At 47.6% G+C, this 11,620-nt stretch overlaps 1 protein-coding gene across 1 annotated transcript; it reads left to right on the plus strand.

The window, feature by feature from the left end:
• The first annotated feature begins 403 nt into the window (after window positions 1-403).
• On the plus strand, window positions 404-9,915 carry LOC129685894 (cytochrome P450 2A8-like). Its single transcript, XM_055619414.1, is given in 10 exon segments — window positions 404-610; window positions 824-986; window positions 2,323-2,334; window positions 2,337-2,471; window positions 2,665-2,825; window positions 4,586-4,762; window positions 5,808-5,949; window positions 6,978-7,165; window positions 8,879-9,020; window positions 9,526-9,915. Coding segments are annotated over 10 exon segments (1,482 nt in total). The 5' UTR covers window positions 404-430; the 3' UTR covers window positions 9,708-9,915.
• The last annotated feature ends 1,705 nt before the right edge of the window (window positions 9,916-11,620 follow it).

An 11,620-nucleotide genomic window follows, 5' to 3' on the forward strand; every position in this document is an offset into this window, starting at 1 on the left:
AGTGTCCCAAATCCACAGCAACACGTCCTGTGTAATCAAAACAAAACCCCCACACCCTTGGATTCTTTCCTAAACCCCAAACCCAAGTCTGCGAAGCCCTCCCTCCATCTGAGACCCTCAGTTCTCTATTTGGATGCTTCATATGCAGATACAACTCTGTCTTCAGCTCTGGAAATGTCCTAATCCACACTTACGCAACCCTGGCACATTTCCTTCTGTCCTGGAATCCACTGCATGAAAACCAGCCCAGAGGTGACCCCTCCTCCCTCCTTGCTGCCAGTGTCATAACCAAGGCACTTGCATGGCAGGGCAACCGTTGGGAGGAGAGACAGATAATTATTAAACAGGAGCCAGAGCTGCCCTGCCAGCCTAGGGTATAAAGACACACCATGCCAGTGATTGCCATCCGCCTGTCCTGCCCACTGCCACCATGCTGGCCTCAGGGATGCTCCTGGTGGCTGTGCTGGCCTGTCTCAGCATCATGATCATAATGTCTGTGTGGAGGCAGAGGAGGCTGCTGAGGAAGATGCCTCCAGGGCCCACGCCCCTGCCCTTCCTCGGGAACTTTCTGGAACTGGACACAGAGAAGCTTTATGACTCCCTCTTAAAGGTGGTACTGGGCAGAGAGATGGGTGGGTCTGGGGTGTGGAGTATGCCTGGTGTGGCTTGGATTCTGAGGCAGAGGACCAACGAGGTCAGGATGCAGACTTGGGAATGGGAGGCTCAGGGTTGTGACAGCCAGATCTTGATGCATCTAAGTGCCAAACTCGGGACACTGGCAGCTCAAGGAATGGCATCTCTGCTGTTCTCATCATCCCCTCAGATCAAGGAGCAGTACGGGCCTGTGTTCACCATCCACCTGGGCCCTCGTCCTGTTGTGGTTCTGTGGGGGTATGATGCAGTGAAGGCGGCTCTGATGGACCAGGCCGAGGAATTCAGCGGCCGGGGAGAGCAAGCGTTCTTTGACTGGTTCTTCAAAGGCTATGGTGAGGAGGACAGCATGTGGGGGTTTGGGCCAGACAGATGTGTGGGGTGGGTTCTGCAGTTTTCCCTGACTCAGCTGCACACTCAACGCCCTTTCTCTGCTCTTTGATCCACTTGTTCATGTGCTCTGTGGCCTTTTCTGGATTGTTTTCCAATTCCTATGTCCTTCTCTCCCTTCTGATCTCTCCCTTCTATGCCCTACCTGCCTCCCTGGTCTGTCTTGATGAGTTGTCCTTCCCTGACCTTACAAACTTCCAAAATTATTATTATTGTTGTTGTTATTATTGGATTTTTAAGTCAAGGTTTCTCTGTGTAACAGACCTGGCTATCCTGAACTGTCTTTGTGGACCAGGCTTCCCTTGAACACACAGAGATCTGCCTGCCTCTGCTTCCCGGGTGCGAGGATTAAAAAGGTCTGTGTCACTACTCCTGGCTAATCTTTTTGTTGTTTTTATTCAAAGAAAAAAGGTTTGCTATATTTTTCTCAAGCACACATGTTCTCTCTTGTCTGTGAGCGTGAGCGTGAGCGTGTGTGCGCACACGCATGTGTGTGCGTGCAAACCAGTTATGATTTTTATTTTTTTAAATTTTTTATTTAATTTTATTTTATGTGCATTCGGGTTTTGCCTCCATTTGTCTGTGCGAGGGTGTTGGATCCCCTGGGACTGGAGTTATTCACAGGTGTGAGCTGCCATGTGGGTCCTGGGAACTGAACTCTGGCCTCCTGGAAGAGCAGCCAGAGCCTTAACCACCGAGCCATCTCCCCAGCCCCAGTGATGATCTTGTGTCTTGTGACCTACACCCCTTCCTTCTCTCGCTTTGGCTTTCTCCTTGTTTGTCTACATTGCTGTCTATCCTGCCACAACCTCTCCTTTAATCATTTGTAATATTTATTTTTATTTTAGTTTTGTTTTTTTGTATGTTTTTTTTATTCGTGCATGATGTCTGTGCACCATGTGCCTTCTTGGTGTCCTCGGAGGCCAGAAGAGGGCATCTGATTCCCTGGGACTTATAAACTGCTATGCGCTAACACAGGGATTCTCGGAATCCAGCCCTTGTCATCTAGATGGAAGCAGAGCCTCTGCTCAGAGCTGCTGAACCGTCTCTCCGCCCCTCTTCTTCTTTTTGTTGTCTCCCAGTATTTCATGTCTCTGACGCTCAGTCTGAATTTGGATCTTTCTCAAGTTCCCCAGCCCCTGGTGTTCTTGCTCTTCCCTTTACCCACCTCTCCCCCTCCTGCCCTGTGCGCAGTCCCACACTTTCTAGGCTGCGGTCAGAGGTGCTCTGTTGTCCAGATGTCACTGTAACCGCTTCCTGTGTTTGTGCTCGGCTCCCCAGGCGTGGTGTTCAGCATGGGGAGCGGGCCAAGCAGCTCAGGCGCTTCTCCATCGCCACACTGCGGGACTTCGGCTTTGGCAAGCGTGGCATCGAGGAGCGCATCATAGAGGAGACAGGCTTTCTCATACAGGCCTTTCGGGACACAAACGGTGAGGGCGGGGTCACGGAGTCCATGGGAAGGATAAGAGAGACAACAGATTCTGGGGAGTTTTGTGTTAAGACAGGCAGTGGGGACTTTGGGAAAGGCTCGGGAGTCTCTGGTGCTCAGGCTGCCCATCCGGAAATCCAGCTGAGTCCTGCTTCCCGGATCCTCTACTCTTTCAACCCCGGCCCTCCACCCAGGTGCTTGCATAGACCCCACCTTCTTCATGAGCCGAACAGTCTCCAATGTCATTTGCTCCCTCGTGTTTGGAGACCGCTTTGAGTACGACAACAAGGAATTCCTGTCACTGTTGGGCATGATGATGCGGAGCTTCCAGTTCACAGCCACTTCAGCTGGACAGGTAACCAGTTCAAGCCCCAGCCCGGTCCCGCCCAAATGCTCCCACCGTGTCCTGGCACAGCCACCAATGCCTCCATCTGCCATGTTTCTCTGGACGCGATCTCCTCAAATAGGACAACTAAACAAAGAGCTCAAACCCTAAGGAAGGGGCCAATACAGAATCCCCATGGCAACTGACTACCTCAACAGATGCCAAGCCAATCAGTGTGCTGCTAGATGCGGCCCTCTACCCAGCCTCCATCCTGGGCAGCTGACTGCTCTCAACTTACCTTAATCTCTGACAGTTGCTACTCGGCCCCCTTGGATGACTCCACACACAGAACAGTGGCTGCGTCAGGTCCCCCATACACACAGGGACATTTGTGCCCACAAAGTCCAACCCACTGCAACTGTCTGTCCTCCATACACATCCTAGACCGGCCCACTGACGTACCCAGACAGGGGCTGGGGAGACTCTTCTGTGCTCAAGGGCAAGGACTGCTCCTGCAGAGGACCAAGTGAACAAAAAAATAAATAAATAAAAGGGGAACATGGCTGGTCCTAGGTATGGTGGAAGAGAAAGTTCATTGTAGAGAGCATAGCCAGAGTCAGGGTCATCTGAGAGAGTACAGAGTGGACCCTGAGCCATGGGGGGTGGGGGAAGCAGGAAGAGAAAAGAGAGGGGAGCAAAGAGGAATGAGGCCAGAAGCAGCCAGGAGGCCAAAAGGTATTAACAGAGGGGGTAACCAAAATGGATGGCTTATATAGGGAAGGGCAGCTAGGGGAAGGGCAGCCCAGCACTTGGGGTGAAGTTTAGGGGAGGAGGTGCAGAATGCCAGCCAGGAGAATTCTGTAACAGGCAGGGACTGAGGGATGCAGGGATGCCCAGGTCTGATCTAAGGTGTTAAATGGGAATCTCAGTCAGCCTAGTCCCAGTTTGAAAACTAACACCAAGTTTAAGTGGCTCACAACCGCCTGTGACTCTAGCTCTAAGGGGACCCAACACCTTTGGCTCCTGTGGTTGTGCGTGCACACACACAAACACATGCACACACACAGACAGAGACAGAGAGATTTATGCACATAATTAAAGATAAAATAAGTATCAAAAATGCTTTTAGAAATATCCATACATGTTTTCCTATTCAATCCACATAAATGAGTGAAAACCTGAACACACATCCCAGCTGAGACCACGAACACCTCGATGATCGTCTACCCCGATTCCCCCCAGAAGTGTCCTCCAACCAGGGCCACTCAGCGAACCTTAGAGTACTCTAGGCATTGCACTTGAACACCCAAACACATGCACCCAAGTTTTCTCTACTGTGATGCTGGACAACAGCCTCACTTAATGCCTACACGCATGCACACAACCCACAACCCTAACCCAGTCATCTGGAAAGCTGTGCCAGCCTGGCCTTTCTGAGTGTCTAGCTACCTGTGGGATTATCCCAACAGACACACTCAACAATGGCTCACCAAGTCGGCCTCCCGCCTAACCTCATTTGAATACGTACATACTTAGATTTCTGCCTTTATCAGTCCTTACCCTAATATCCGATGCTTTGGGCATGTCCCAGCCCATCTTACCCAAATTCATGGGTAACATTCCTCACAACCCCCCTATGGAAATGTAATTGTGCTCCCTTCAACCAGCAACCAAATACCTGGGAACCAGGCCAAGGCTTTGAAGCTTTCTATGCTCTTTCTCAGGACCTCTTCCCTTTGGGTCCTGACACTGACAGCTGTCCCCCCACCATTTCCTCTCCCCTTCCCCAGCTCTTTGAGATGTTCTATTCTGTGATGAAGCACCTGCCAGGATCACAGCATCAGGCCTACAAGGAGATTCAGGGGCTGGAGGACTTCGTAGCCAGGAAGGTGGAACAGAACCAGTGCACCCTGGATCCCAATTCCCCCCGGGACTTCATCGACTCCTTCCTCATCCGAATGCAGGAGGTGCGCCCAGTTGATATGGTGGATGGTTAAAATGTGGGGCTGGGGAAAGGGGCAGGAGCAGAAGGTCATGTCTGTCAGCCCCCGGTCCCCTCACCCTCCCATCACTATTATCGCCACTGTCCCATCTACGGAGCCCTCCTGAGGAGGAGTGTGTGTGCAAGCATGCACACCGACCACTCACCAGGTGCAGGCATCGCTTTGCAGTGTTTGACAGCATTCACTCACGTAGAACCAGTGCTGGCTTGGGAGCACATTCCATTTTGACCCGAGGTCTAGAATTAGGAAACTGCAACCCAGAGAGGACAGGCTGCTTGTCTGCCATTGGTTGAAGAACACTTGCTGCACAGGTGTGGGGAAACGACTTTGAACCCCCAGAAGCCATGCGAAAAGCCACGCATGGCCATGGCTGCCAGTGAGCTCAGCACTGGAGGGCAGAGACACTCGGATCCTAGGAGCTCTCTGGACAGCCAGGTAGTTCAAGGCCAGACTGTCTCAAAGGAGTAAGGTGAAGACTGAAAAAGATGCCCAGTGCTCTCCTCCAGCTGCCTCAGTTCGCTCACAAGTGTGGGCATCAGTGTGCACACATGTACCCACAAGTAATCAGCACACACTTGTGTGTGCGCACACACACACACACACACACACACACACACACACACACACGGGAGGAATTTCCTCCAGGGGTACCTTCAAATTGGGATGGAATAAGATGCTATCAGTACAAATTCTGATTCTTCATTTCACAGAATCTGCTTCAAACTTTCTTCACCCCTTCATCTGTCTCTCTCTCTCTCCCTGTTCTTACTCCTCCTTCTCTCTCCTTTTTAAAAACATTACTACTATTTAATCAAATAGGATTTTTTCAGGAAAAGGATAGAGATTCACCCAGGGAAAAACAAAGGAAGAAGTTGTTTTGGAAAAGCCAGCATCCTAGTTTGTCAAGGTCTCTCTTTCCATCTTAAATCTGAACCTAAGATTAGTGAATCCAGGGAAAACCCCGAAAGAGTGATGAATGGACTCAGCACAAATGCTTCTCTCCCTGTAGGAGAAGCAGAACCCCAAAACTCAGTTTCACATGAGGAATCTGTTGATGACCACATTGAACCTTTTCTTCGCGGGTACTGAGACGGTCAGCACAACCATGCGCTTCGGCTTCCTGCTGCTCATGAAGAACCCTGACATTGCAGGTAAGGCTACAGGGGTCAGGGAAGTGGAGGCCACGGACCCCCCACCAACGTGCTGGAAATTGGTTACCCTAACCCCTACTCTCTCAGCTCTCTGGGTCCTCAGATAGTCTCTGATGGGCAGAGAGAAAAGCACCTGTGCTGACAGGCTTCTCCAGATTTTTAACATCTTCTTCAAGGAACTCTGAGGAAGCACAACAAATGGCAAAGCTATGAGGGGAGACTGAGGGGCAAGTGAGGAGCAGCTCTGCTGCAGAGGAGCAGTGGGCTGAGCAAGAGTTCCTGAGGAGCCCGGCTATTGTCTAAGGTTTCTTTTGTGGGTCAGGAGGAGGAAGAGTCGGTTGCTAGGGGCAAGGTGTGGGTGGTTTTGCAGTTTGATTGACAAGCTTGAGGTACACCTGTGTTAACTGGGCGTGTCATTTCCCGTATGCATGTAGTCTCAGTTATGGGCTCGTCCCAATCCCATGCAGCCATAAGATGGCCAACCGGCTGTTTCCCCCAAAGTTCACTCACAGATAACAATTTGCCTTCCTCAGCATGCACCTAATACCTGTTCAGGCTGGGTGGGTCCACTGGCCCTAGTTCTGGGATATGTTCAACAATGTTGAACATATGTTGCTATGGTGATGTTCCAGGATGTTGGGATGGATGTGACTGGTTGCCATGTTTAGAGAAGGGTTTTTCTGGAGCTGAACGTTGATGGGAGTCCTAGGGTGCTAATGTATCCCTACAAAATGCCCATCTCAATTTGAGTCTCACTAGTAGTGAGAACAGTGGGAAGGCCTGAGCTGGTTTGTAAAGTGCTCTTCTCAACCATACAAGATCCCTGGCCTGTCCCTGACCATTCTGTAAGTCTCTTTTACAAAGTGATTCTGGCCCAAGGTGAAGAGGACCCTGTTCCAGCACCACATATGGCCACCATCTACTGGGAATGGTCTCAACATGGCACCTGTAATTCCACACCACCATGTTTTTTGCATATTTAATCTATCTTTCCTTTCTAGACTCTAAACATATATTTCTTTTCTCAGCCAAGATGCATGAAGAGATTGACCGGGTGGTTGGCCGGAACCGGCCCCCCAAGTACGACGACCGGATGGAGATGCCCTACACTGAGGCTGTGGTCCATGAGATACAGAGATTTGCAGACATACTACCTTTTGGATTTGCTCATAGTACCTATAAGGACATCATGTTTCAAGACTTCCTCATCCCCAAGGTGCTGTCCTGCCTAGACTGAAAGAGCCTTCAGTTCACTCCTCATGTCCCAGCAATCTATCCCCACTCAGAGTTTTCTATACCACCCTTCCTTCTCAGTCAAACACTTGCTCGCTCAGAGCTGTCCTTCCCCAAGTCTCCTGAATCCTGGCTCTCCCTATTTTCCAGGGATCAACCTCATGTTTAGCAAACTCCTATTGTAAGGACCAAGAATCCATTTTGCTAGAACTTGTTACTTATGTTGAAGAGTCTCATGGTGCCACAGACCAGCGCTGTAGGGTGCCCCGTGTCCGCGGGAAAATCAGAGAATTCAGATATCAGGTTAGGCACAGATAGGCGAGATGACGGAGACCACACCACGTAAGGTTGATTTGGATCTTCTGCGCTTTACTGAAGTTTAAGCCAACACTTTTATAGTAATCTTACAAAGAAGCACCTTAAAGTTGACATATCCCCCCAGAACATTTACAAAGTTTATATTTTAACTGAAAGAGTATCCTGGTAGAAGCAGTGTCTACAAAAATGTTGGCCTAACAGCCTCTTAAGCAGAGCAAATCTAGAACTAGTGACATGTTTGCCAATTTAGCGAGTAGAGAGCCAAGGGCTTGTTAAACTTGTGGTGTGTTTACGTAGTTTATTGTTAGTTAATTAGGGGTTGTTAATAATCCTCCGAACTAGGTCAGCTAAAGATTTACAACCCCCCTGGAGGTAAGCACTGCGGGGAATTCCTCCTGTTTGGCTTCCTAAGGATTTACAATCTTTTCTTAGAGATAAGATACTTGAGCTAGCCTGTCTGTAAAACTCATAGTATAATACAAAACTTTTTGACCTCCTATGTTTGCCTATCTTCTTTCTGCCTCATCATAAATACCCGTGTTAGGTAATGGTTTTGTAGTAGCTTTACTGGAGTGGGAATATCCAGAGCATTTATCCTAACAGATCCTGATTAAACATTTTCTTTAGAAAGCCCTAAAACTCTTGTCCTTTTACTATCTACAATGTTTTATATTTTCCACAAGCAATTCCTGATGCTGAATCTTATTTATTACCTCTCCTAAAATTTTATTTTCCTTCTACTCTTATTTGCTAAAGCTTTTAGTGATCTATTAGAAATGTTTCCTTGAATAGTTAATTGTACTGTTTCAAGAATCATAGAGAAACAGAAAAAAAGGAGCTCATCAATTCAAGTCTTGCATCTGAGAAAGCAGGATTATACCAGCACGTCATATTTCAATAGGGTATTTTTGCCAGGGACTTCCAGGGAGCCAATTGCCGCAGGAAACGTATCTCCTCGTCTGTTTGAATAATTTTATGTTTGCATAACACATTTTTATGTTACATAGACGGTTTCTGGAGTTAGTGTAGCATCATGGCCTCCAAACAGTCATCGGAGGCACACAAAACCCAAACCCTCTGTCTCAGGGAGTGTGAACTTTCTGGTCCCACAACCTCCAGAACTGAGAGGCACGAGCTTGCTCCTTCCCTAACATTCTGCTTCACGAGGCACAAACTGTGTGTCTCTCAAGTGACCTTTCTCAGAAAACAGGAACTACAACTTCTCCAAAAGAACTGTCCCCAGTATGTTAACCTCACATTCCCTGACACCTCTCCCTCAGCAAACTCCATCTTCTGCTTCTCCTCTTCTATTCTTGTGAGCTCTGAGGATGCTCATCTCTCATGCTGTCTTCTCAGTCCCCCTGCTCCTCTCTTTCAGGGCACTGATGTGTGGCCTGTACTGAGCTCCGTGATGAAAGACCCCAAGTTCTTCTCCAAACCCAACGACTTTAACCCCCAGCACTTCTTGGATGACAAGGGGCGGTTTAAGAAGAGCGATGCATTTATGCCCTTTTCCATTGGTAAGATGCCCCTGCTCCCAGTCACAGGGGTAATGCTTTCTGGTTCCCCTCTCAGAAGAGTAGACTTGTAACTATCTCCCCCTTGGACCTTACTATTGTAGTCTACCTTCCAGCCAACCAAGTGGACTTGGGCCAGAGGAGAGGCATATTCAAACCGTTTTCAGAGATGGGAAGAATCAAGGGCAATCTGAGTCTGAGTTCTTCCCCAGGTCACACAGATAGGTCTTTACACTCCTTTAGAGGTGAGAGCAGAGCAGAGCAGAGCAAATTTGGGGTCTGTTTCTTGGAGGAGTATGCAGATTTCCTGTGGTACCAGCCTGTCATGGGTCACCTCTTCTCACATACACAGGGAGCAGAGACTCAGAGAGGTCACTCAGAGGTCACTCAGACTGCAGCACTGCAAGCGCTTCTCCCTTGGGGGGTCCAGCTGTGGGCCTGGCATAGGGCGAGGCAGCAGGGAAATTCATTTCACTTCCATCCTCTACTCCCCTCCCGTCCTCTCCAGGAAAGCGGTACTGTTTTGGAGAAAAACTGGCTAAGATGGAGCTCTTCATCTTCTTCACAACCATCATGCAGAACTTCAGCTTCAAGTCCCCACAGGCGCCCCAAGACATAGATGTGTCCCCACAATATGTCGGCTTTGCCACAATCCCACGCAAATTCACCATGAGTTTTCTGCCTCGCTGAGCCAGGACTCTGTGGGGTGGAGGGAGTGAGCATGCCCAGAAAGAGGTCAGGGCTAATAGAGTTGGGAATAAAGGACAACATGAAAAGTAGATGAAAGTCTGGGGCCACCTTCCTGAAGACAGGTTCTTCAAAGGTGGGATGAGAGGCTGGGAAATCTGTCCCAAGTATCTGATAGTCATAATTAAATTTACTGTTGATTGTGCAAGAATTCTGCATGGATTTCATTGGAAAAGCAACACACCATCTCCTCTCTTAGTCCTCAGAAACCTACACGGGAAGAGAAATTGTATTCATGTATATTTTACAAAGTGACAAGATTGAGGTTTGGAATGTTCAAGTCATTGGTCTGCCTTGAGATCGTTCCTGTAATTCCATCACTTTGGGCATCTGATGCAGGGTGATTGCCATGAGTGTAAGGCTAGTCTCAATAAATAAATAAATAAATAAATAAATAAATAAATAAATAAATAGATAGATAGATAGATAGATAGATAAATAAATAAATATTTAGGAAGGATAGTTGACTAGAAGTATTTTTGTGTGGTCAGTTGAAGAAAACTGTTCACTCCATTCAAAATGGAAAGCCACAAGGCATGACAGATCAGCTGAGATCACAGAAGAACTGAAGGGTGATGCACCAGAACCAGAAAGTTCAGCTGAAAACAGTGCCAGCTGTATGATTCCCCAGCAGGAGGAGGGAAGGCAGAGGCCTCATTCAATTGCAGCCCAGATACACAGGAAACATGAAAAGTTCCACCTGAATTCAAGGATACTGAAGTGGGTGAGAGGTCAGATGAGGATATCAAAAGTTTACCAGAAAAATGATTAATGACCTTAAAAAGGATATGATTGACAAGTAAGTGGAGGAAGGAAATCAATGTGGTACTTGTTGGTATAATGTTCTTTTGAAATGTATACACCGTATCCTTGTTCATTCAAATGCTGATTTCTCCACACACACACACACATTCTCTTATTTCAATCTGGATATTGCATTGTGATACTTACTCTGAGCATTCTGTCTCAACTGTGTGTAAACAGGCCAAAATAAAACAACCAGCCACAATGTTGTGCAAATGGAGGGGCCAGAGGGCAGGAAATGAATGGGAGAAGGGGCGAGGAGAGAGAGAGGAAAGGGAGCTGGAGGACAGATCTTGGAACTATGTGGAGATGGACTGGACATAATATTTCACAAAAAGCAAGTATAATGGATAAAATCTAAATGTTAGGAAACTATGAGAGCTTGGAGGTTTAGGATGGAGTAACTATTGCCCAGAATTGTATTCTAGGTCAACTAAATAAACCCAGTCTCTGTTTGGTGATTTGGTTATACAGCTTTTAGGTTTAACAGCAGCATTACCAGAAGATATATCAATAGTAAATATTAATAGATTCCTACAACAAATGGTGCTCAACTAACCTAAGTATCTACACCCTTTAAATCATACTTTATCATAATTTGGTGGGGGAATAAGCTCCCAGAGATAAACCCAAACTTGACCTAAAAACTCCCAAGTCAATTACTGTCTCTTTAAGAGAGACTCTTATACCCGCCCAGGAACAAAGAACAGTCTCCTGTGGGCAGACCTGAGACTTCCATAACAAAACTTGCTGCTGCTGCTGCAGTTTAACTGAGGGGTAAACAAGCATGGCTCTTTTATACTGTGGCTGGCTCAACTGGGTCAGCTCCACAGCCATGGCAGTAAAGAAAGGAACTGGAGACAGACAAATCTCTAGACAGAGTTTGGCCTAAACTGCATCTAAAATAAAAAAAAAAAAAATTGCAATGGCAGAGGGTGTGTTAATTGCTTTGGCTTCGTTTTGGCTGTCGTAGTCATGGATCTGGTCGCAATATGTTTAATGGTGTTGGTTCTTCTCCATCTTTCTCCAGTAAAGTTGAAGGAGAAAATGGG

This window comes from Psammomys obesus, unplaced genomic scaffold (genome assembly GCF_907164565.1).
Source record: "Psammomys obesus unplaced genomic scaffold, mPsaObe1.curated_primary_1811, whole genome shotgun sequence".
In the NCBI taxonomy this organism is placed as follows: Eukaryota; Metazoa; Chordata; class Mammalia; order Rodentia; family Muridae; genus Psammomys; species Psammomys obesus.